The sequence below is a fragment of the Anabrus simplex genome, chromosome 3, assembly GCF_040414725.1.
Source record: "Anabrus simplex isolate iqAnaSimp1 chromosome 3, ASM4041472v1, whole genome shotgun sequence".
NCBI lineage: Eukaryota > Metazoa > Arthropoda > Insecta > Orthoptera > Tettigoniidae > Anabrus > Anabrus simplex.
In genome coordinates this window covers 48,574,782-48,602,187 of record NC_090267.1, presented here as the reverse complement: position 1 = coordinate 48,602,187, position 27,406 = coordinate 48,574,782, and the positions used below count along the sequence as shown (strand labels likewise).

Sequence of the window (27,406 nt, the reverse complement as noted above, 5' to 3'; positions counted from 1 at the left end):
TAAGAACAATCTCCACATTTTCACACACTGACATCTTCAGAGAGACAGGCTCTCTCCACATCCATGCCACTTGTTCTGCATCCATTTCTTCTTAGCTTTCCTACAAAAAGTTCCTTTCTATATACAGTGGAACCTTGGATTGCGAGTATAATTCGTTCCGGCAACATGCTTGCAATCCAAAGCGCTCGTATATCAAAGCAAGTTTTCCCATTAGAAACCATTTAAACGCGGATGATTCGTCCACAACACAAAAACATATATTCGCATACCAGTTCTGAAATATATATATATAATTGGATGTTGGTATATTTGACGTTAATAGACTCAAAAAGTACTGGACCGATTTTGCTGAAATTTTCACAATTTGTTCTTATTACATCTGAAAGGGATTATGAAGTGGTTTGAACGAAATCGGTAAGGTAGTTTTATTATTATGAGTAATTTTATGTAATTTTATTAAATTGCAAAGCCGCACCAAGATTGGATCGACTTGATGGACAGATTGTCGCTAGGCGACAGCAGCTTACGCTATACCATGATAGTCCGCTAAATGAAATGGCATATGGTTTTTAGTGCCGGGAGTGCCCGAGGACATGTTCGGCTCACCACGTGCAGGTTTTGTGATTTGACTCCCGCAGGCGACCTGCGTGTCGTGATGAGGACAATATTTGCTGGATATAGGAGGATGAAAACACGCTGCATTGACTTACAAAGTACCTTTCTTGATAGGAGGTGCATTCTTATGTCTATTATTTTGAAATAGCAACCCAACATGCCGTGATCGAGATGTACTTTCATGTCATAGTACCAACATTGATAGGTCTGCCCATTTTGAAGAATGTAGCTGTGTATTAGACGTGTAAAATATTTAAGAAACTTTTAAAAATATAGAATATCAACAATGGAATGACAAGAGTTATCACCCCCCTCCTAACAAAGAGCAACTGGGGGTTCCCAACAAGCAAAGTTGAGTCTATGTAATCTATAGGTCTATAGGTGTATTGCATCTCCTCCTATACCACTCGAGCGATTGAAATCCTGCACGCTATCAAGTGGCGTGGTTACGCTAACTGGATTATAAAAGTGAGGCCGCCTGGCATATCAGCCTCATTCTTTGACCGTAAGGCTGCTTGGACGAAGTCGTCATGCTACAAGTCGGAACTGCGAACAACATTGTGTCTTCGAGCTGCACATACTACTAGTACTACTGTATCTGCGAGGAAGTAAGTAATCAACTTGAATATTCAGCTGAATTCTTGATTTGACCTGTGTTGATACGCTATGGTGAGATGAGGTACTGCTTGTAAGAGACTGATGAACTAGTAGCTTCATATTTCTGTGAGGTCAAGTTGTCACTGACGTAATGCTAGAATAAATATAGGCTCAGGGTAGTTCTTCAAGCACTACATGTTGTCCGAGTGAAGGGATGAAATAACAGTGACTAAGAATAGTGATGAAACTATAGTGTACCAGGTTTAAAATTCTGAACAAGACTTGGTCAATGTAACGTGTGAGACACGATAGTAGGGGAAACAGGCATCGAATTTGGACAGTCTGTAATAAATGAATTTGTTTTCAGTTACCCCTGCATCAAGTCAGAACGAGCTTTCACATCATCATTTTGAGGAAGCCACAACCGGAGCTGAAGCCAACACGACAACGGGCATCGATCCAGGAACGTTGGGCGTACGTGATCAGCGCGACATCGAAGGGGACATCTTCCAACCATCTAAGGAGCTGTACGAAGGAGTCACGCAAGAAAGAATGTCTCCAAGTGGTCAACAGTATCTGATGCAAGCGTCGCAGTCTGTCATGATGTGGTAAATTCAGTGGTCCACAGGGAGGGCTGCTCCGTCATGTCATCAATCACATAAGGTCAGAGCTTTCCAATTCTGTTTCAAGCATGGCATTTAAATTTAGATAGGAATAGGGGGGCCGTCAGTCAACAGATTAGTTATGGTAGGAATTTCTTGGTAATATAGAGCTAGGCCTCAAGCTCGAACCCCGTACATTAGGGTAGATGATTGTTTGTAGATTCCTTGTTGGTGTGTTTATATTTCCTTTGATAGTATTATATTAGCGTACGTGTTATCTTTATGGGTCAGGTCGAACTCCCTTAGTCATAGGAGGTTAGTCTAACAGGCAGGCATTTTTTTTATTGTGTCGCGTTCAAGCATTTGTTTCTGCAGACGTAGGCTGTATAGTGTGACCAGGATATAACCCGTAATTCACCTAGCTTCACTGATAGGGCGAGCGAGTCCGAATATTTGAGAGATATGAGCATTATGCATGTAGCTGACTGTATGTATTGATATGAGAAAGCCCAGCACAGTTGAGAGTATATTGGATGTATTGGAGATGCCTTATTATGGCCATGTGACTATCGCTTAGTGATTTGTGTTTTTGTAGTACCAAGGTTGAGCCCATGGGAGGCGGAAGTAAGATTTGTGATATTGCTGGTGATATTGAGATGAGGGCGGATAGCCCAGGTGTATTTAAAAGAGGGCTTTTAGCAGCAGATTACGTGAGGTGTTTTTGAAAGGCGAGATTTCTTAGCCTGCAGCCCAGCTGAGCTCGTAAATTATGTGGACTGTCGCTTGTGAAGTGGTCGGAGGGTGAGGGTTATTGTGCCTGACGTCACAGTCTTGATACTGGGTTATATTGCCGTCTGCAGCTTGTCGAGTGTGTTAAGGGGAGGAGACGACCTTGATGTTTTGAAAGCAGGGAGAGATTTTTTTAATGTTCTATTTGTTCTACGTTAATTTTAACACTGGCCCGTTTGATATTGACACCTTGGATATGTTGGTTGTGTTCTTTTTATATTGATGGTATATAAATATTATACGCCTTACTCTTCATGGGACTAGGGTTCGTAACCGAGTCAGGACACTGTACATTATGTGGTGATATTTGTTTGCACCGGGGTTCGATGGTACGAGGCATAGTAAATTTTATGGGAATTACTGTTAGATGTGTATTTCAGCAGATATCCGTTTTTCTAGATTTCGTTACTTACACAATTGTAACATGCTTGTTACAGCACCGCTGTTTCGTGAAGGCAGTGAACTGGTTGTCATCGGCTCAACATTATCTTGACCCAAGCATTTTGAAAGCTCTTATATTTGTAAATAGATTCTGTTTATGTAATAAATCCCTATTTGTTAAACTTTGAATGCAGCGATGTTTTCTGTTAGATTTTTTTATTTTAATTTAGCTGATTCTTACCTGATTAGTCACATATCCTAGTGTTTTATCTTTATGTTGCCCATTGATCCCCATGTTATCCCTGAGAAGAGCGCTTTTATCCGGCTGAGTAAGGATGTGTGTTCAGGTAAGACTATGTGCACCAGCTCAAGTTTGTGAGAGTTCTTTCACTACTGTACCCTGGGTTCGAGACCGGCTTTCGCCTGGCCGGAACTCTAGGATCCTGTAGGGCACAGTACATTTATGACTTACTATCGTGAGATAAACTGCGAGGAGGTATGGTAGACCTAGCACGCTAGGGGTGGGGTGGGAAGGGCTGAGATGTAAAAATAATCGAAAATAGTGTGGAGTAGTGAGACGAATAATGATACTCCGGGCGTCGTTTTGTGTATATTTCTTCCAACATAGTCCTAATACAAAATTGGTACACATATGACTTACTATCTGAAAAAAATACTATTGGGTAAAACACCAGCAGCACTCCTCGTGGAGGTGGTGAAATATAAAAATAAACGAAAATGACTGATATTAATGTTTACGAGTTCAATGAGTTGAACTGTGACACTCTGGATGGATAAGTCATACTTCACCGCAATTGGTATGGAGGTTGAGAAGGGGTGAAAATGAATGTAAAAATAACCGTCAAAAATTTAAAAATAATAGAAAATAACCGATATTAATGTTGAATTCATTGTTGTGACTCCCTGAATATTGTTTAAGTTGACGTTCAGCCTCCATTGGGACGGTACACTGAAAGGGGTTTTGTAGTGAATAGTATCAAATGACCGAGATTAGTGCTGAATCCACTGCGTTTGGGGTCTCAAGGCTGATTGGTGAGAGTCTCAATGACAGTTGAAATTGTGTAGATCATATCTATACCGTGACTGATAAATACATGAAGTTATCACTTATTATCTTTTTGAAAGGATCAAATACTTCCCAATCAATTCAACCTTCCACAAGGATAAAATTTTACTCAAAAATGAAATCATTTAAAACTTGAAATCAAACACATCTAAATAACTCTAAAACTATATAATTGATGATAAAAATCCATATCCCAGAAAGGAATTCTATAAAAATTCACTTTAACATAACTAACTGGTGATACTAATCTTAAAAGTAAACATCCTAAACCAACCGGGCTACGCCGGGTAGTCAGCTAGTAAAATATAACTTAAAACAAATTAAACTGCGCGATGTGAGGGAGACAAGAGACGACATGAGAAGAGTTACTGTGTAGCATGAATTTCACTAACGGAATCACTGCTCTCTGTTGGCTCACTGGAATTGTTTCCTTTTTGTGCAACTTTAATGAGGAACCTGTCCAATAACTGTTGCTTTTGCCTCTTTTTGAGGATTTCATGAAAATGTGACAATGCATTGTCATTGAACTGATTCATCGCTCGTACTGCTACAGCCTTATTCGGGTGGTGTTTTTCTACAAAATTTTGCACTGTTTCCCACATTTTGCACTTCTCCCAAATCTCAGTTGAAGCGAGAGATTCCATTGATTTTTCCTCCTCCTCTTCCCTGTGTGAGATCTCCTCCATAACCTCCTCCCGTTGTTCGCGATGCAGGTCCATCAGTTCGGTGGTGGACAGTTCCTGGCTATGTTCTTCCACCAGCTCTCGAATGTCCACGTCATTCACCTCCAACCCCATAGTCTTCCCTAAGGACACAATTGGCAGCTCATTTTCACCAACAATCCCCTCAAAGTCATGTCCAAGAACACAGTCAGGCCACAGCGTTCCACAAACAGAAGTGAGAGTTCTCTTGGTGACTCCATCCCAGGCTTTATCGATGATATTCAGGCAGTTCACGATGGGGAAATGATTTCTCCCAAACTCTCGGAGGGCAAGGTTTGTTTCTTCGGTCACTTTGAAGCATCACTCAAACAATGCTTTGATGTATAGCTTCTTGAAGTTTGTAATCACTTGCTGATCCATAGGCTGGAGTAGTGTTGGGAGGAATGAACTTGACCTTAACGAACATGAATTCCTCCAGTAAGTCGTCCTCAAGGCCTGGAGGATGAGCAGGAGCATTGTCCATAACCAGCAAGACTTTGAACGGCAGATTATTTTCTGAAAGGTATTTCTTCACTACAGGACCAAAAACCTTGTTCATCCATTCAACAAACTAACAGGGGAGAGGAAAACATAGGCAAACATGACGCTCGTATTGCGGAACCTCACTCGCTTATCAAGTTACAATTTATTTAAAATATTTGCTCGTCTTGAAAGATATTCGTAGACCAAGTTACTCGCATTCCGAGGTTTCACTGTATGTCCAAACTCTCTGCTCATAGCCCTCACAATAATAACTGAACTTATGTCATAATGGTCTACGTTTTCAAAATACTATATTACATAATGTTTAAATTACATTTTTAATCTAGGAATTAGTTTCGGCCTTGGCTGGCCATCATTTAGTTATTACTATGATCACAATTCAATACAGATTAAAAACATGAAGATTATATCCTATGATCATAACCCTCAGTCAAGCTATTCAAAAGTGGCCACTACGAGGCTGTATTTCAGTGGTTGTGCTTCCAACTTTGATTGTTTCACCCATTTTCCCAACACTGCTAAGACCCATTCGTACATTTCCATATTCACACTAGAATGTATAGTGAATTTTTGCAACATAAATTGTTGTTGGTCACTTTTGAGTAGTATGTCAGCGATGTACAAAACTGACACCATATGACACTCCATTACATCAAAGAAGATGATAATATTTTCTGTTGTTGATGTTTGCCTACAAATAATTGGTACGATTCCCATATATTTAGTTCAGATAATTTAGTGTGTGGTTTCTTAAGTAAATAAGGATGTGAACACATCTATAGCAATTCAATGGGTGCTCACAAAAACAGACCGACCATCATTTTGTCAGAACAGAGATAAAGCAACTTTGACAAATGTCAAGAAGAAAAAAAGAAAAAAATGGTACCAAATTTTTTTCCCATTATTTTATCTCAATGTACTACCTTAAAACTATCAATACCATATAATAGACCATATTAAACATGAAAGGTACAGTACTTGGAAAAATACAATTATCAAAAGCTGAAAAGAAGTGACTTTTGCACTGACTTGGCTACAGATAATATCGGCAATTTAGCTTAGATCTGTAACCAATCTTTATTGTACGATCAAACAATACAAACAAAAAAAAAAAAGGTATTTTATATACAGTGGAACAGTGGACTATATATAAAGGGGCTGTAAACTGATTCTGGGATCTGATATAACCTCCCCTCATGGGACAATTATCAGTCATATGGGTCATATTCTAATGCACTGGAGAATGATTCCTCAGCAAATTCTTGGCCACTGTCAGCTGTCAGTTCTCTGTAATACTGGTGATATCTTGGAGGGGCATATTCTAGTATTTCAAGCAAGTCTTTAAACCCTTATCAATGCAGAACATGTGAGCGCCGCTTTACCCAGCGGAGGTGATTCAGGTGTGAGCACTATGATAATGCACAGATCTCTTTAAAAATTCACTGTTACAACAGTTTAGCTCAGATTATTTTCAAACATTTACAGCAGAGACTCAAAAGAGTATAGTTTACATTTGCTGACTTTATATTTATCTTGTTGTTATTGTTGTTTGGGTCATCAGTCCATAGACTGGTTTGATGCACCTCTCCATCCCACCCTATCCTGTGATACCTTGTTCATTTCTACGTAACTATTACATACAACATCTACTCTAATCTGTCTACCCCTGCTGTTTTTACCCCCTGCACTTCCCTCAAAAATCAACTGAACAAGGCCTGGGTGTATTAACACATTCACTGCCACGCATTTTGAGGTGATTTAAATGCCCTGTGCCAGACATTTCTAAAGGAGATTAACTGGTTTGACATAGTTACAAATAAAAGTGCATATAAAGAAAAGTTGCACACATAATAGCATGAAAATTTCAAGTTATCTTCAGTAATGTTTAAAATGAGCTGAAAGCAATTTCTAGGCATTACTTCATGAATACAAGAGTAGCAAACATGTTTGTTGTCCAATACATTTCTACCTTAGGCTTTCCTATGATACCGGTCGTCATTCAGAGTCCTGAAAGAATCTCTTCTCATCCAGAGTAACAGGCCTCCAATTATCATACATGTAGTATTTAGTAAATGGTCTTGCTACTGTGCTCAAAAATTGTTCCGCGTATCGGTGAGTTTCTGTTATGAGAAATGACAGACATGCCGGCATGAAAAACAACATCAAGTATGCCGTGCAACATTCATCACTAGGTGATTTACCCATACCTGCGTTCTTCCAATAATTGGGCATGTGTCCAGGTTAATCGTGGCTGACCAGTCATCTGAATCAACACCAGACATATCTTCCGAAAATAAATCGTTAACTATTGCTGGACCTACCTCATCAGGTTAAGCACTCGTGACTTCATCAGATGAATGCTATCACTTTCCTCCATACAAGACACTAAATTATATTCCGACTCACAATCTGCACACATTTCTTCTAACATACATATATCACTTTCCTGCAAGTAATTTGTACTTTTGTATGATTTACAGCCATTTTACAGGAGCGCAAAGACACTAACTGGAAACAAACACGCGGTTACTCAACAAGTGAAGATAGCACATGTTCAGATGCCAACAGAAAGTTGCTTTACTAAGGAATGTGGTTCACATGTTTATCGATCGATACATTAATCCTTCACTTTGAATCTGTGAAAGTTAGACAGCATTGGGGTGACATCTGTGGGAGCTACAATCAACTATTTGAACATATGCACTTGAACGTCAAACGATGTGTTTGGCACTGCCACCGTGCTAGTTTTAAAATCGCCGTGCTTGGAGCTGAGTGAGTTAAGATGTGCCCTATCACTCCGTCTCTATTTCACTGAGCGAGTTGGCTGTGCAGTTAGGGCCACACAGTTGTGAGCTTGCATTCAGAAGATAGTGGGTTTGAACCCCACTATTGGCAGCCCTGAAGATGGTTTTCCATTTTCACACCAGGCAAATGCCAGGGCTGTACCTTAATTAAGGCCAAGGCCGCTTTCTTCCCAGTCCTATCCCTTTTCCATCCCATCGTTGCCATAAGACCTATCTGTGCTGACGTGACATAAAGGAAATTATGAGAGAGAGACACACTCAATTCTTTCATGCTAAGAAAAGCTGCGCAAGGAGATATCCCCTGGGCAATGAGTAGGTTCAACAAGAATGGACAGAGTAAGAAATGAGAGAGTTCGGGAAATGGTAAATGAGGTACCCCTACAGGAAATGATAGAAAAATCAAGGCTGGAGTGGTATGGACATGTTCCAGAGAACTGGGTATTTAAATTTGAGGCCTCTTTAAGAAGAGCTATTCCTTAAAGCAATTTCTAAGTTAAACATTCCTTGAATTAAATAATGTATAAACATGATATTCATGGTATTCACCCCTCCTTACTGCATTAAACAGTACAGTAATTCACATTCCTGACAGCTTACTCTCGGTCTAGAAAGCCAAGAATAACGGCCGAGAGGATCCGTCGTACTGACCACATGACACCTCGTAATCTGCAGGCCTTCGCTTGGTAGGCCATGGCCCTTTGGGGCTGTTGCGTCATGGGGTTTGGTTTGGTTTTGACAGCTTACTACAATACCTTTGTGTAACAGATTATTTGTCAGTACAAGTACGCTCCTCATTGTCTGATGTTTTTGTTACCACTATTACAGTTAACTTCCCATTCATGTCTTTAGACAGATCTATACTGCATGTCAGGTTTCATCTTTTACTCTGGAAATTCATCACATACTTTAGATTTTGCCCATTAAAACAAAAAAAGTATCAACCATCACTATACTCCAACTTTTAATATATATTTATCCAAAATTGTACAGAATAATACTACTAAGGATTGTTAGTGTGCAGACTTATGTTTACAGTTAAAGAAAATCACAACGAACAAAGATTACCTTCATTGACCGCCACCAAAGTAGATCCATTGGGAGACAATTCTAACGTTGTGAAATTAAATCTGCTCTCAACAGGTAATGTTGAAGCTTTGTTACTGAAACACAAATAAAAGGACAAAATGAATAGTTTTGAATTATTTAATTCTTTCTAAGCAGGTTGCTTCAAAGACATATTACCGGTACACTTTCTATGATGATGATCATCCAAAAAGGTATTAGGCCAAGTAGCCTTTTACAACCTCGATATATCTCTTAGCTGGATGCCTATGCAAATGAATATAGTGAAATCTTGATACAGCGATACTGGACAGAACAGACCAAAATATTGTTGTAGAGGTAGTTATTGTTACATCAATAATTTTAATTCATTCTCAATTTGACAGGTGTATAGATAAACATCCTACAACTGAACTACATTAATTACCTCACAATTTATAACATCAATTCTAAATGAAGATAGGATTTGAGAACACAAAACACAAAGAATACACAAAAATGAAAAGTAGAATACTTTACCCCATGTTCAACTGGCAACAGTGAACTGCATTCTGTCATTTACTATATTAACTCTTTGCTCTGTTTGACCAAAATTGTTTTTCTTTTTTTTGCATTAGCTAAGAACTACAATAATTATTATTACAGCAGCGTTGGTTCACAGGGTTCTGAGTTATATTCCTGGCCAGGTCAGGGATTTTAAACATGATGATTAATTCTTCTGGCTCGGGGACTGGTTGTTTGTGTTCATCCCAACACTCTCCTCTTCATATTCAGACAACACAGACACACGCAATTATGAATGTACATCCCTTCACATAGGGTTGGCATCGGGAAGAGAATCCGGCCCAAAAGCATGGCCAAATCCACATGTGCGACCCCACAGGTGTGGGTGTTAGCACTGCTCAACACTACTGCAAATATTGGAAATCACAGCCTGTTTCCTATACTTCACAGATACGGAAACATACAAAGATCTTATTACACTGAGAGTCACCAAATATCTGCCCAGAACACAACAAAACTCTAAAGAAAACTTGCTAAGAAGCAATAGTTCCTACAAGGAATAACAATGGTTCATTCAGTTTTCTGCTCTTCAAATGACGGCGATATGTTTTCCTTCGTATGGGTCTGGAAAAAGCAATAATAAAAGAGATATTTACTGTTACTGAGAGTTGAACTGAAGTGAATTTTATACTGAATTAATGGAATTAAATGCAGAACCAGAATATTTTATTGTTATATAGGTAATAATTATACAGAGATTTCACTGTACTCAGAATTCAAAGTCCACACATAAAGAGTTAATAAATCACGGAAAGGATGTGGTACTTTTTATGACACAAATGCATGATGAAGCACATCTGAAGACATTCCATTTTCTCATGAAATACCAGTGATGTTTTGAAAATAATCACATCTATGAATTTACAAGGTTCACGACTCTAATGCTAGGAGATAATTCCATTAAAAAAGAAAAAAAGCAAAGTTAGTACCACTATCTCAGCAGATATATAGGCCTATTCTTTGCTAGAGGATTAATGTTGCACTAACACATGAAAGATTTTCGGTGATGCAAGGAAGGGAAAGTGATAGGACTGGGATAGCTGTGGCATTAATTAAGGTACAGCACCAGTGAAAATGGGAAACAATGGAAAACCATCAGCAGATTCTGAGACCCTGGAAGAGTACTGCATGTTTGTGTCATCTTGACATGATAGCCAATCTCTTCTAACCCATAGTCCTTCTCGATTCTTGTTGATAGTATCGGAACTCTGGATATCCCTGAAATTTCATTTTGTTATCGAGGAAAGAGCCGATGTAATAATTATACAGAGAAAGCAAAAACGGATTTTTAATATCTTCAATGGCTTATGAGTTATTTGAGGTGAATATCTCAGGTGATTAACCCTGTATATAAAACAAGAAGGTATATCATTTACAACACACAGGCATGTATCCTCACCATATATTTAAGTCTTTTACTGTTAAGTTCATAAATCTGAGTGAATGGACAAAGCACCTCCACAACTAGTACACTAGGAAAGTTTTGCAATACACTGGCTCTTTCCTCGATAACAAAATGAAATTTCAGGGATATCCACAGTTCTGATAATATCAACAAGAACTGAGAGGGACTATGAGTTAAGCAGACCCTACACGGTCAGTAATACTGTCAGTACCGAAAAATATTGACAGTAATACTGATCGCGTGTGGACTGGAATGATGGAATGAAGGCCAGTACTGAAGCAGATCCGGATTTCCTGATCTGCGAGCGTCAGTAGTGTAGAGTGGTGGGGATACTGACAGTTATACTGACCGTGTGAGTGCGCTTGTCATTATTTCTGTCAGTATCAACGGAGCAGCGGTGGACGACAAATGCGTTTCTCACCAAGGCCAAGTAGAGGTGCTTGTGGAACCGTCAAGTAGGCCTATTGCAAAAGTTTATCGAGCTATATGAAACGCTGCCAGAATAAACGTACTTAACACAATACTTTACATGTTTCCACAACTGCTGTACTGATGGAAACTGGTGACATTATAGCAGAAAACTTTAAATCTTCAAAATTTATACCAGTTGTAAGATACCTCACTGTCACCGCTAATCTCTCTGCCACCGATAAACAGCACCGCATGTTTGTATTTTGCCTTATTACAAAAGGCTCTACCATTCGTAGTAATTTCGAAAAAGTACCCTCACGCATTCGGAGATAGTTCTGATAATCTTCTGCTTCGGTATATTGTGTTTCCCTCAACACTTCATATGAGAATACTTTTCTCTTTTCCTAAGCCAATCTTTAACCCATCGTTTATGTTTAAAACTGCGTTTCGTGCAGTACTAATATGATGGCTACAAAATGCCCGTCTTTTACGATCCATTTTGATAGAATACCGCAATTGCATGTTATAAATCTCATTCCGTAGTGACGGTTATTGACTTTATTTGTAAAGTGAGAATGCCGCAATGGTAAGCTAGTGCACTGGTACTGACCAACATATTGACAGTAATAATGATCGTGTAAGGTCGCTACAATATTGATGCGTACTGTCAGTATTATTGACTCAGTATTACTGACCGTGTAGGGTCTGCTTTAGAAGTGATTGGCTATCATGTCAACATGACACAAAACAGCTGTGCTACTGTTGATAAAACCAATCTGAGAGCAAGGAAGCCTACAGTAGCACCATCACCTAGTGTCATTTTGTCTTGACATGAGCTACTGAATAATAGCTGAAATGTAGTTCATCTCCATTTTTGGAAAATAAATTCCTCAAGTTTATTTTAAGAGTTTCTCAGTAGAGATGAGCATGAGGATGAGGGTTTCTCAAATTTTATTTCATGATCAAGGATAGACAGCGTCTGTTCTGCCATTACACATTTTTCTAGTGGGACGAGGTGACAATGATGCTTATGTTCTTTCAGCATTGTGTTACCATTATGCATCTGGCAATAGTAATGTTATTACCAAGTTTCATGCTCCTTTGTGTCACTGTCAGTAATAGTGCTACAAAATTTCAAATACACCTGCACAAAAGATAAAGCTCGGCAACTCCATAGTTGTGCATAGTTCTGCATCAACCACAGCAGTTTTGATGTGTCATTTAGTTTCAAGTTTGGATGTGTTGTTCGGACTTCATCAATGTTTTAAATTAAGATTGTAAATTGTGGTATACCAAAGTGTTTAATTTATTATTGGTTATATGTGCGCATATGTCTTCTGATTGTAGTGTGGCTGAAAATGACCCAATATATATGGGGTTGAAACTAGTCCCAGTTTTATAAGACAATATACAAGCTTATGGTATTCATAGGTGGACCCTTCTCTACCCTTTGACAGTGATCAGTTGTCAATACGGACCATAATGAAACTCATAACCTACAATTTAATAAATTTCATGTGGTACACTGGTTTTTCATGAATATAACATTTTATAATGATAATTATGTAGTAAAAACTGACAGAATTGTGATTATTTTCCTGACAGTCTAATTCGTGATGGCACAGTGGAGTGATGCCATTTTTAACAGTACAGTTGCATAGTGTTAATACTATATTTGATAATATTATGTAAACCTTCTCACATAAACAGAGAATACAGTACACACTTACACTCAAAAAAGGGTCCCAATGATCTTAAGTTGAGAATAAATGCAGCAATATTGTTCTTGTGCTTGTAAAGGCAGTCTCGATGAATACAATCCAACAATTACCAACGTGACTGGCAAGACTTTCAAGGTAAAGCTTGGAACTGACAGCGCACACATGCACACACATATATATATATATATATATATATATATATATCTTTGCAGGAGGACTTGCATAATTTCAACTAGGTACTCCAGAAGCAAAAGAATGTCAAAAATATCTGGACACAGAGTGGTGGTGGTAATGATTATTGTTTTAAGAAGTACAACTTGGCAACCACCCTTTGCCAACACCAACCAGAAAGAAAAACGAAGAAATCCAATCCTTTGAAGACTCAAGGAAAGGGAGAGTCACATAGCGCTTGAAAATTGAACATTCCCGAAGACTCCCGAAGCCGCACAAACCCAACACCATCGTGGTTGGAAAAGAACGAAAGTTGACCAAGGTAGGTCGGATAGGAAAGATGAAGACGATTAGGCTGGCACAAGTAAGTGGATGTAATGTTAGACTCAGCTAGGGGGCCCACAGTTGCCAATCCATGCTCCCAAGATGAAAGACCACAGGTATCCTTCTATGACAGGCAGGGGTACCGTGGACGTATTCTACTGCCCTCACCCACAGGGGGTTCTGGACATAGAGTCCTGTGTCAGCTGTTCAAGCATGAATTTTTTTTTTTTAGAATTTGCTATACATTGCACCAACACAGATAGGTCTTATAGCGACGATGAAATATGAAAAGGCTAGGAGAGGGGAGGAAGCAGCCATGGCCTTAATTAAGGTACAGCCCCAGCATTTGCCTGGTGTGAAAATGGGAAACCACGGAAACCCATCTTCAGGGCTGCCGACAGTGGGGTTCAAACCCAGTATCTCCTGAATGTAAGCTAACAGCTACATACCCCTAACAGCATGGCCAACTCGCTCAGTACTAGCATTACCAGTACATACCTTCTTTGAAAATATTTAAAGAAAAGCTTGGTGAACAGTTGATAGGAAATCACCTGTTGTGACAGCCCTAAAGCCTCCCGTGCACTAGGCGACCACGACAGTGGCCAGTGTCGCTGCGGCTAGCGAAATGTTAATGCGTATATGGACATCTGCGCACTGGGCGACAGTTGCTGCCTGGGTGCTGCGTTGGTCGCTGACATCAGTGACACACAAGTGACCAGCCTGTAAGCAACCTGCGCGTCATGATGAGGATGAACTAATGATGAAGACAGCACATACACCCAATCCCTGTGCCAGGGGAATCAAATCAATTAGGGTTAAAATTCCCGACCCTGCCGGGAATCGAACCCGGGACCCCTGTGACCAAAGGCCAGCACTTAGCCATGGAGCTGGAATTGGTCAATAGTACAGAAATTTGTTACCATAATGGAAATTACACATTTCTTTCAAAGTAATTCCCTTCTACAGTGAATACTTCTGCCTGCGTATGTTAAGTGACTGGAAGCCATTTTGCAAAACCAGTCGTAGTGCTCTCGTCACATCTGCAGTAACTTTATCAGGTGTAACATAACAAACGTTATGGACTTTTTTTGAACTTGAATTTTTGGCAGAAAAGAAACTGTATTCTACTTTATGTTGTTTCTACGACATATCTGCATTTATTGTGTTACAAAGATGCACTTCAACATTGATTGCCATCCCCTCTGAATCTTAAATGTGAAAAAAAAAGGTAATATGAAGGGTTAAATAACTCTTCTGATTACATAAATTCTACCTCAGTGCATTCGCTCAAGTACTATTTTGAGAAGCTCATTCATTGTCTGTAGCTTCTGGGTGGAGTGTGTTACTTGATTATGAACTCCTACGCCATCTACCAATGAATCTGTTAACTGTTGCCTAGTGGCTGATAGCATGCACAAACTTCTGCCAGTTTGCATGCAATTCACTCTATGTAACTGTTTTTCCACTGACTGTTCTTGTGAGTGGTGTTTGTGTCTTTTGTGGTAGACCTTCAATGGGAGCAGACGTGTCCAGTCATGCCTCGTCGACTGACAGTTAAAATGATGATGATGATGATGATGCTTGTTGTTTTAAGGGGCCTAACATCGAAGGTCATCGGCCCCTAATGGTACGAAATGAAAGAACAAAAATTGCAAAGGCATCCACTGACCAAAATAAAAATAAAATATGGCATGAAGAATGAATGGATGGACAGGAACTCAACAAAACACAAAACAAACAAACAAAAACCAGTGGATCGGACTCAATACAGATCGAAAATAACATTATTACCGACCAAGGAACCACTTATAAAGCACAATGATGCTTGGTGTCTTAAGGGGGTGCAAAATCCACGTCTAAGGCCCCACAGAATGGTACATGTCGCGAGTAAAATAGAACCATGGTATGTGTCATGTTGGGGTAGTAATCAGAAGTAGCGAAGACTCACGGTGTTCCACAAAAGATGGTACTACTCACAAGTATTGCAATACGTACAAGTAACGCAGACCTATGGTGTGTCTCACACAATGGCCCAACTCAGAGTCAACGCAAACCGAGAAGGTTCCCCACCTAGGTGTACTAAACACGGGCGCCGGTATTCCCGTGGTGTTCCTCACATAGTGGGTACTAATCACAGGCAACGCAGACCCGCGGTGCTGCTCATATAGTGGTACAACTCACAGGCTACGCCCAGACCCGCGGTGTTGCACACATGGGTACGACGCACGGGTACTGGAATCCACCAGGCCAGGCTTTAACTGCTACTAATCACAAACCTATTTCGTACCGAATTTAGTGGTACTACTCGCAAGTACAGGCAACCTATGGTGTTCCCTGCGTGATGGTACGATTCAAAATTAGTTTCATGGTTCTAATTCAGTCAGCCCTTGGTCGCCCCTTTTAGTCGCCTCTTACGACAGGCAGGGGATACCGGGGGTGTATTCTACATGTGCGTCCCCACCCGCAGGGGGTACAGTTAAAATGAAACTCACTAATGCACCTCGTCCAGCTGGTATTGGACGAGATTTACTATTTAAAGTATCTCTCTATACGGGATAATTTTGAAATTAAAATATGTAGTCTTAATTTAAGGGAAGTAATGCAAATGATGATTGGCCTTGTGTAGTACTCCATGTGGTAGGTTTAACTAATATTCTATCTACATTTTAATTCTGTCTTGGCTTGATTATCTGTGATTACCTTAGAGTTTTCTGCCTTCAGATCTTATATTTCTTGATGTATTAATCTATAATGGTATTCCTTGGCTTCATGTAACCGGGTCTATACCTTTACGTCCCGCCTTGTTTTGGATTTCATTGCAAATTCTTCCCTGATATTTGGGGCTGTCCCTTGCTTTGTGTATTTTGCACTGCTTAATCATTTACATCCCCAAAGTAAGCTTTTGACATGTATTATTACTATTATTATTATTATTATTATTATTATTATCATTATTATTATTATTACCAGTTTGGTTTTGTCTATCTTGGTTTATTTCAACTCTTCTTATCCCTGGTTTTACTTATTAATGTTTTAGCCTACTTCATTATTTCTTACTGAATTATGTTACCTTAATTGCCCTTATGGTACTGCATTTGAGTGTGTTTCAATGATTTAAATTTATTTTTTCTTTGGTCTATTTGAGGTTTTAAATTTTATCGATTCACCTTGTCATTCAATATGACCTCTTAGTACATATTGTAACCTGTACAGTTCAGCAAAAGATGAGATTTCTGTATTTACAATTGTAATTGCATATGGATTTGTCATAGTTTTTGGTGGAGCGTTGACACGTTTAAATTCCTTTTATTGGGTTTTATTTGCTGATTCTTCTCTACGTTCTTTTGTTCATGCATGTTAGGTTGTTTTCTGGTTTCTTGACTTTGACGTTCATTTTCTTCTTATGTGGGGATGTAGCTTTTGTTTTGTTTTTTGGGATAATTGTTACTGTTCTGGGGAATGGTAAAGATGGATTGCTGATTTGCTGCATGAATTATTATTAATTTCTCTGTCCATGTGATGTTATATTACCAGATATCAATTGGTTCTGATTTAATATTTTTCTCTGTGAATTTGATTTCTCTGTAATTAAAACTTTTCTGTCAGTTTTCTTTGGACCGGGCGAGTTGGCCGTGCACGTAGAGGCGCGCGGCTGTGAGCTTGCATCCGGGAGATAGTAGGTTCGAATCCCACTATCGGCAGCCCTGAAAATGGTTTTCCGTGGTTTCCCATTTTCACACCAGGCAAATGCTGGGGCTGTACCTTAATTAAGGCCACGGCCGCTTCCTTCCAACTCCTTGTCCTTTCCTATCCCATCGTCGCCATAAGACCTATCTGTGTCGGTGCGACGTAAAGCCCCTAGCAAAAAAAAAAATTTTCTTTGGTATTTGCCTCATGATCTTGCATCCCTGTTTAGTATTTCTGTTTCCGTTTGGTTTATCCTTATTGTGATATTATTTCTTGTATTTATTCCTCGATTGGGTACTTTGACAAATTCTTGCACAACATTCACCCAAATTTGATGTTTTTCATTGTGATCTGACTTCACGAATTTTGTAATCATGTTCTTAAAACAAATCAAATCAGGATCCCGTTGTTAAGTTTGTTAAATTGCATTCTCTCTGTTAAGTTTTACAATATATTTTTTTAAATATAAAATTTTTATTTGTCCCAACCTTATTTTTGTTTGTTAAGAACATACTTTCTTAAATTATACCATTTATTTTAAGGAATACGTGTGTTATTCAGTAGTTAATACTGCACTCCTAGTGGGTCATTACCTTTATATTTTATGTGGATGGGTTTCAGTTCGCAGCCCTGACGGACCTCCTTGTTGCTTTGGGTAAGTTTATTTCAGTGTTCCTATGTATTTTCTGTTCTCTTTGTTTATTCTGATTTACACTGTCCATCATTATTCTTCGTATCCCCTATGACGTATGCTTTGAGCGTAGTGTCATGGAAAAAAGGGGGGATTACGTTGCACAGCGCTTGCGAATCTTGAACCCTTCAGACAAGTTTTCAGAAGGGGAGAGAGAAATAAGTCAGGTGGGGACAGATCTGCTATCTCCTCAAAACTCTTTCTTCGGTCACCCTTCACAACAACATGAACACAGGGGCTGATGACCTAGATGTTAGGCCCCTTTAAACAACAAGCATCATCATCATTAACATGAACACACTCGATGCTTGCTACATTTGTTTACTGTAAGTTGGTGATCGGCCACTCTGCGAGTTGTCTTTGATGCTATCACAGCCTTCACTGAACGTTTATGCTTGGTATAAACCTGGGGAATTGCATTGCTGCTTCACCATAACCTTCTTTGAACATTCTTAACAAATTGGGCACCAGACGATTTTTTTTTTTTTTAAACCTTCTCATTGGACAGTGCTAATTTTTGTATTAATCTCTTCTTAAAAGTATCAAAGTAAGGGCTAAAATATAAATACGCATAAATAAAATAAAAAATATTTGTTTCAACAATATTTGCGGTCCTGTCATAAAAAGCTTCTGCCGGGCAATATTCCAATTCTCATCCCAGACGTACCGAATTTCCCGCAGGGACCACAGTGGTCCACAGCTTAAGTCCTTTCCATTCAGCAACAGTCTGGCCTCCAGAAAGCAGTAGGTTCAGTGTTTACTCGTTGGTAGCTGTGCACCGTCGTGAACTGACAGGAAATTTGGTTGGCAGTCCCAACAGATCACTCTCGCACTCAATGTCTCTGAAGGAGATTTGTGTAACAAAACAAAAAACTTTATGTTTGAGCATTAAATTTATAAACACACACAAACAATAAACACTGATTGTAATGCCAAGACAACAATCTTTATTATTATGAATATTCTATGGAAGTGATGTCATGAATGTTACCAACACAGTTCTTTGTAACGTTTGCATTAAAAAAGAAAATATGATAGTCCGGAAACTTTTTGAATCTAGGGTTATATTGTTTTGTTATTACCCTAAAGCTGTCTAATTCTGTAGGATGAGAAAACAAACTACTCACTTTTTGAGATCATAAACTGTAATTCTGTTGCCAACAGGACTTATAACTGAATTACCATCTGGTGAGAACAGGAGGTCTCCCTTCCGATACACTGTGCCCAGGAGATTTGAAAACTATAACAAACGGAAAGAAACGAGGTATTACATATATCAATATTTCATACAAAAACATGCAAAATCTTAAAAAATTAAAGTCACTATTCAGAGAGGTAGCATGTTTAACTATCAACTAAATTAATTACAAGTGAACCGGTGTTAAAGTTTTCCAATCCACACAGTTAGTAGTCATAACATAATCAAACACAACAGTCCCCAGGTGTGTCAAACTCCTGCTCTCCAACACAGCCTCTCACAGGGCAGTGTCATTCCCAGAGCAGTTCACAACTCAATATGCAACGCTTTGCATAATCAACACCGCCTTACTCCTCTTAGCGCACTCCTGAATAACTCGTCACTGACTTGCAACCATCTTATAACTGCCTTAAGACTGATTCAAGACTCTTGCTGGCTTCAGTCTATATAAAGGCCAGCAGTATTCTTGCAGTTTCTACTTCCAGATCATTCCGAGCACCTTCTCCATTGTTAGCCAGCTTCCAGCTTCTTCTAGAGCTTCCTCATCACAAGCCTCAACAATTCACCACAGCTATTTTATCACTCACTGCTAGCTCCACCCACACTGTGGTGTTGCACTGGCATTACCACTTCTCACCAGCATTGTAGCCTTCCACCGACCACACACACTTTTGGCCTTCATTATCAAAATATTAAGAGCTGCCATAATTCTCCGGTCACAAGGCTGGTGCTTTTTCCCGTTCTGTCTCAATTTTTCTTACCTTGAAATCATTACAAGCAGAGTCTAACTGTGATCTCCTAGGTCATTTTCTTTCTTCTTTTAGCACCTGTCGGGAAAGATCATTAGCTTCTAGGAATGTTACTCTCTTTTGGGCTGATAATTAAACAAAACAATTTGATATCAATAATAAATGGGCATCAAAGTGTACCAACGTACTGTATAAAGGTAGATATAAAAATTAAAGGCACATCCAGGCAACCTAGAAACTTAAAACTTGTACCCTAGAACCTGAAACTTCCAAGATCCCCCGAGAAATTGAAAATTCACCAAAATTCCCAAGGAAGGTTTTCAATTGGGGTTCAAAAGCTAAACAACATAAAATATCCAAGCATAAGCATACTTTCACATGCTGAGAGGTGGTGGTGGTCATTTGTTTAAGAGGAAGTACAACTAGGCAACCATCCTCTATACAATACTAATCAGAGAGGAAATATGGAAGGGATCCAACACTTTGAAAAATTAAGATATTGGCCAAAAGAAGACAAGTGCCACAAAGCGTGTGAAAATGAAAGATTCCCTAGGATTTGCAACCCGATACCGTGGGGGTCGAAAAGAATAAGAGTTGACCAAGGGAGGTAGGACAGGATAGATGAAAGTGAGGAGCCTGGCACAAGTGAAAGCAATTCCAGGACTCAGCTGAGGGCCCCATGTTCGCCAAACCACGCTCCTAAGTCGGAACACCTGGATCCCCTTACAGGCAAGGGATACCGTGGGTGTTATTTTATCACCCCCACCTACATGGGGACACATGCTGAGAAACTTCTATTCCGAAAGTATAAGGTAAACTAGGTGTAGCGAGCCTGTCTCTTACCAGGAGGTCCTTGGTTTGATTCCCAGCCAGCTCAGGGATTTTTACATAGATCTGGGGGTTGGTTTGAATTCCATTCAGCCTATGACAGAATAACTGAGGAGCTATCTGACAATGAGATAGCAGTCCCTGTCTAGAAAACCAAGAATAACAGGTGAGACAATTCTTCCCATTGACAACCTGTCACTTTGTACTCTGCAGGTCTTTGGGAGACATGACGATTATGTCCATTGTTCTTGACGCAAATGCTGCATCAGTTTAGAAACTATATTGCAAACCACTCGTAACTATGCCTCTGATCAGCTTAGAAACTATATTGCAAACCACTCATAACTATGCCTCTGAAATTTCACATATCAGTCATCTGATATTCTTCAGGTCGCTTGGTAGCTCATGGCCTATCAGGGCTGTAGTGCCATGGGGTTTGCATGTTTTTATAAGGTATACTGAAATCATATCCTTAGGAATAAACATTATGTATTAACACTTAATGTATGTTTAATAAATCTGGAAGAAACAAATAATGTTTCACCAGTGCTGACCAGAACGGCTGCCAATTAGACCCTGCTAACAAGAGTTTGAAGATCAGGTATTGTCAAATATCTCAGCAATTATCTAAGCGCCCTTTCAGATCCGAACCTGCCGCCCGTGGTGCTAAATTTACTGTGGATAACAATAAGCCACCTGACAATATTACCACCACAATCTCACTATGCTACAAGAATAGATTCTTCTTTCTAAGCCTGAAAACTGTTGTCAGCCAGTGGAAAGACTGTGAGAGAATAGTACAGTGTGCTGTACAGATGGATTTCTGCACGTTCTTAGTAAGGGTAGTTAATTTTTTTTAGTGGGAAATTTATCACCATAGTTAAGGACAAGTGGGTGATTCACAGCAGTAAAAAATGAAAGTGTTCAACCACGTGCCTGTTCTCCCACAAAAATACTGCATTACGAACAAGATGTGAATTTAGTCGTATGTTCACTTTCAACATCTGCTCCAGCTCTCACTGTAAGGTTAATTATTCGGGGGGGGAAAAAAAAAAAAGCACAAATATCAAGACTATGATCTAAAACTAGGTTTCACTAATATTCTTGTGAATAACCAGGAACGGCCACAGCGTGTTCATTGCTTGGATATTTACAGCCAATAATAGTTTGAAACCTATACTACTTACAAGACACTTCCAGATGAAACATCCAAAGCATGTGATTAAACCTACTTTTTTAAGCGATATGAGCAACAATTGAAAGTAAATGTCAAATTCCTAGAAAAGCACTTAGAGCATCCTTAGTAGTTTCTACTAACATTATTTGCTGTCACAAGCCACTTATGATTATTATTATTATTATTATTAACAGAAGTTCTCGTGAGTCTGATTTTTGTGCAATCTAATGAGTAGTGAGAGGGAGGAAAGGAAGAGTAAAGCAAGCAATTTTATGCTCCAGAAGGGGGCGTGACAAAAAAAAGTTTGTGGAGGACTGACTTAGATGGTGAGTTTGTAAATGGTTGCAAAGTTCAGAATATTTAAGAAAACCTATTCCCTCACCACCTGACAGTTGATGAAATTGTACTATAATATGGGCTATTTAAGACCATTTTGCAACTTGTATAACTCCAAGCACGGTGGATTCTGGAAACTTGGAAATTGGCAGTGTACTCCCTAATGAATTTATTGCAGCCAATGGACATATAAAATATAACGTATATAACATATAATTGCACAGAATTACAAATATTCTTCATTTCAGATTCAAGTTAGAAGCTCTTTATTCCATCAAAACAGAAAAACACACATATATTTAAGATATTTGATGTGCAAAACTGTGTCAAAGTTTCATGTCTCTCTCTACACCACATTACATGATATCTGTTGCACCAATCTCCACATAATTTGCATTTACACTCTGTACATGGTAAGTGGCACCTAGCTGTGCTGTAGATTAGGTGGTGAAAACCATGCACTGCAAACCACATCATCAAATGTCTTAGCTCAAAATTTGATCCTTTCCAGTCTTCTGGTATCATTGCTTCAGTTGCAAGGAAATCATCCCATGTTTCTGTTCTTTTATTGGTAATTTCTTTCATTATCTCATTATAGCTGGGGGTAGCTGGGAGTAGGAAATTCAACCTCAACTCCTCAACATAAAATTGTTCTCTCGCCAGGACATATACCAGGCGAAATGGTGTGAATTTGGACACGCACAGTACTTTTTTTGTTGAGAAAAGTTGCCTTTACTTTCTCAAGTTCTTTCAGATGAGTTTTTTTGTGAGGTGCTGCCAGATATTTTCTAATCCATAAGTGGTGACTGGGGACACTTTAATCTGCATGCCAGTTTTTAGATATAATTTCCTCAGTTGATTGATATCATTCATAGCTCTGATAGCAGCAGTGATTCTGTCTTTAATGTGTAGTGAGAATTTATTTCCACTTGGTTGCAGAATCACACCTACATATTTTATTTGTGTCACAGTGGCTAGGGGTATGTTCTTGTGTGTAACGATTGTTTTCCACCCCCTTCTGAATGTAATGGATACAGTCTTCTCCATTTATTTGCAACTCATTTCTGACTGCCCATTCTACTAGCTGACTGAAAAATATCTGAAGATCTTCTGACGATATTGAAGTTATCACTATACATAGGCAAGTCAATGAGTATCTGCAATTTTGCTCTAATTGTCTTTATGTTAACGCTATGGTGTTGTGCGCTTACCAGCCGCTAGATGGCACCGTTGTCTACATCTTTGGTAGGTTTCAGCGTTATCAGATCAGTACAGCTAGCGCTGTTGCAACCTAAAGATGGCTGCACCACTCTTGGCACTAAGGAAGAACAACGTTCCGTAATCTGTTTTTTGTGATGTGAGGCTGTACCAGGAGCAGAAATTCATATAAGACTTTCAGCACAATATGGGGACAATTTTTTGCCACAGTGAAGTGTTTACCAGTGGATTGAACAGTTCAAAAGGGGTTGCACGAAGGATGAGGAAAAATCCGGGCGTCCATCTGCAGCTGTAACTGATGCAAATATTGAACAAGTGCATGATATGATCCTGAATAACAGACGAGTGACTGTTGATGCCGTGGCAAACCATAGGCACATTAGCCATGGTTCCCATCAACAGCTGAAGGAAGCAGTGAATATGTGGCTTGCTGCGCAAACAAAAACCTTTTCTGTAGAGGCTATCAGAAAGCTTGTGAAACGGTGGACCATGTGCATTGAAAAACAGGGTGACTATATTGAAAAATGATATCAATAAAAAGTGTGTATAAAAATTAATTGCAGACACTTATTGACTTGCCCTCGTATCATCCGTGTACATATAAATCTTGACCCTTTCTGAGATTGTGATGTCTGCTGCGCCTATTATGTATAAACGGGGACTAAGGAGATCTCCCTGTAGTACTCGTGACATCTGCCTGATGGGTCCTGATCCGTCATCTATCTCAATGTAATTTACATTCAGAATGCTCCTTATGAGAGTGCATAGATGTTGATGATGTCCTATATGATGCTCTAATTTTTCTATGTTATTCCTGTTGATGGTATCAAAGGCTTTGGAGAAATCCACAAAAATAGCATGCAGTTTCCCTTTTGGTCTTGAGAGCACCTCCTCTATATTCTGTTGCAGGCATTGTACTGCTTGTAGTGTTCTTTTTCCCTTCCAGAATCTAAATTGATTTTTGTTGATTTCCTCCAGTTCTTAGAAATGTCCCCTTGCCGTAGATATTCGTTGAAGAGAGTTGTGATTTATCCTCCCAAATCTTGAATTAGTTCCTTCATGTGTTCATTATCAATCTCATCAGGCCTGCAGGCTTTCTTGTCTTTACAGCTTAGTATTGCCAGTATCAACTCCTCATTGAAGAGTAGTTTTTCCACATCTAGAGAAGTGACAATTTTATCTGTTGCTACTGATGGGCACATGCCTTCTATCTGCAATACAGATGTAAGGTGATGTTCCCAAACATTCATTCAGATATGTCTGGGGAATCTTGGGTTTACAGGAGTGCTTTATGAGGATTTTGCTCAACTTCCACAACTAGTTTCCTTTCTTCCTCCACCTGGAAAGCTTTCTTGGTGTTCTTCTCTGCCTCTTTGTAAATTTTTCTTTTCCCAGTGTACTGCTGTCAGTTCTCTCACTGTTAAGTGTAGACTTTGTTGTGCCCCTTTTCTGGCTGTGTAACATACCCTGTTGAACCATGATTAAATGCTTTTTCCTGGTAAACATGTACCGGTACTATGTTTGTGGTGTCCTTCACTATTTATTCCAGTAACGACATTGCCTTGTTTATATTTTCGCTGACATCATCTCCCTTTAGTCGATTCCTGTCTATTTTCCTTGATAACCTTGTTATTATTGCAGCTTTATGATATTGCTTTTTATTGAAGGCAAAGGATGTTTTGATCGGCAAGTGCTTCCTGAAACATTCCTTATTGCTCGTTGAGAAATTGGCCTGGCATTTCTGATGTTTGTGGATACAAGATCTACAGAACTTGATCTGTTTTGAATTATATAGCCTTTCATGTGCTTATCATTTACTAATGTTAAACCCTCACTTTGTAAGTAATTCAAAACTGTTTGTGACTTCCGGTTTGGAGATCCAATGCAGCAGTTCAGATCTCCCATTAGTAATACTGTGTCATCAGTCGTGATTAAGTGTAAACAAGATGCATTCGGCTGTATAATCTGGTTGGAAATATGCACATGCAGAAGCGCATTGCGCCGTTCACACTAGCAACATATTCCTTGTTTTATGTATAACCTCAAAAGAGGATAAATTCACCTTCAGCAGCAAGAGATGCCTTCTTTAGGTCTTCTGAATGGATCTTGCTCTGCAAAAGAATGTATTGCATAGAAACCATTTATATTCCAGTCTGAGGTTACAAAAGTTTCAGTTACCGAGTGAGTTGGCCATGCGGTTAGGGAGGCGCAGCTGTGACCTTGCATCCAGGAGATGGTGGGTTTGAATCTCCACTGTCGGCAGTCCTGAAGATTGTTTTCAATTTTCACAACAGGTAAATGCTGGGGTTGCGTATTTTTGCCTCCCTCTCCAGTTGGTGGTTATCTGTTTTTTTCTCCCTCTTATTTCTTTCTTGCATGAATTCAGTTTGTTCATTCATTCATATTGGAATGTTCTCTCCTTAGCTGCTGGGACTTACGGAAATCCAAATACAATGCAAATCATGCATTTATTTATTTATTTACCCATTCATGCAGTCATTCAGTTGATCCATAATGTCTATTTTGCATCGAGGATAAGTCTGTTCAGATTTGTGACTAAGTAAATACTTTCACTAAGTTTAATACAACTTAATAAGACCTATAACACTTTACGTCTAGAACAAAAATAAACAAACCTTTTTAAAAACTACAATTTAGAGAGGGAGTCTAAATAGTGATTAGGCTTAACTGTAATGTTTAACCCTCCAGTACTCGGGTGGGGTAATAAATTACCCCAACCTTTGGAAAACTGGCACCGATTTTTTTCTGTCACGTACTGTACACTGCGCTGTTGTGTACCTTTCAGGACACTGTGTGGTGGCTCCTGAGCTGGCTATCATAAATCTTCGTGTGTCAGTACGTTTCCGGCTGTGACACAAAGCTGACTAACATATTGCCCCATGCAAACACTGGCGGAAGTAAAATGGCAAACTCATGTTTTGTTAAAATTTTCATTCTTGCGTGTGTGTTTATTGCGAGACTGACTAGTTACTTTAGTGTAGACGGTAAATATGAGTCGTGATATAGCCAGGAACATTAGCAAGGACCAGGAACAAATTTGTCAACTCCTTTCTGAATTATGTGATGAATTAGTGGATTCAGAAGTCGACAGTTAAGAGGAAACACAGAAACATCAGAGCATGATTCACTCTCAGAACAGGATGTTAGTGACTTACCTGAAGAGGACTGTGCCAACACATCAGGGAGTGAAAATGATGACGCTTCAAACAGGCTCTGCCAAAACTACATATATAGATGTGATGGTGTGACTAAATGGAGCACCATAGTGCCTCCTAGAAACATTTGTACTCGTGCTCACAACAAAATTTCATCGTACTTGCCTGGCTCTAGGCTAAAAACACGTGGCGTCATGGATCCAATGAAAGTGTTTAATTCTTTTATTGCTGAAAGCTCAATTGCAATGGAAATGGTGAAACCTAGGATAGGTGTTAGACTGGCACAAACAAGTATGCCTCGCAGTATCAGAGTGAAAGCCTTGAAAATGAGTTCAAATGGTAAGCAAGAAATTTACCAGACCTCTCTGACTCCACCCTTGAAGAGAAAAACACCAGGATCATCCAGATGATATGCTTTATGTTCTAGAAGTTGGGACAGGAAAAACGGAAACTCTTGTGTGCTGTGTGAAAAGTACGTGTGCCAAGACCATTTCAGTACCGTGTGTGAAGAATGCCTCAATAAGAAAAGCGATAGTGACTAATAGAGATTAAACGTCAGTGTTCAAATAGTAATGAAGTGTGATTGATTTTCATATTTCTAGTTTTTA

At 39.2% G+C, this 27,406-nt stretch overlaps 1 protein-coding gene across 1 annotated transcript in view; it reads right to left on the bottom strand.

Annotated features, from left to right (window-relative positions):
- LOC136865957 (periodic tryptophan protein 2 homolog) overlaps positions 1-27,406 on the bottom strand; it is a 247,620-nt gene that overhangs the window by 219,544 nt on the left and 670 nt on the right. Inside the window, exons 2-3 of the mRNA XM_067142521.2 lie at positions 19,244-19,356; positions 9,146-9,240 (exon numbers count right to left, since the gene is read on the bottom strand). Of these exons, the coding sequence (XP_066998622.2) occupies positions 9,146-9,240; positions 19,244-19,356 (208 nt within the window). The remainder of the gene's footprint in view (positions 1-9,145; positions 9,241-19,243; positions 19,357-27,406) is intronic.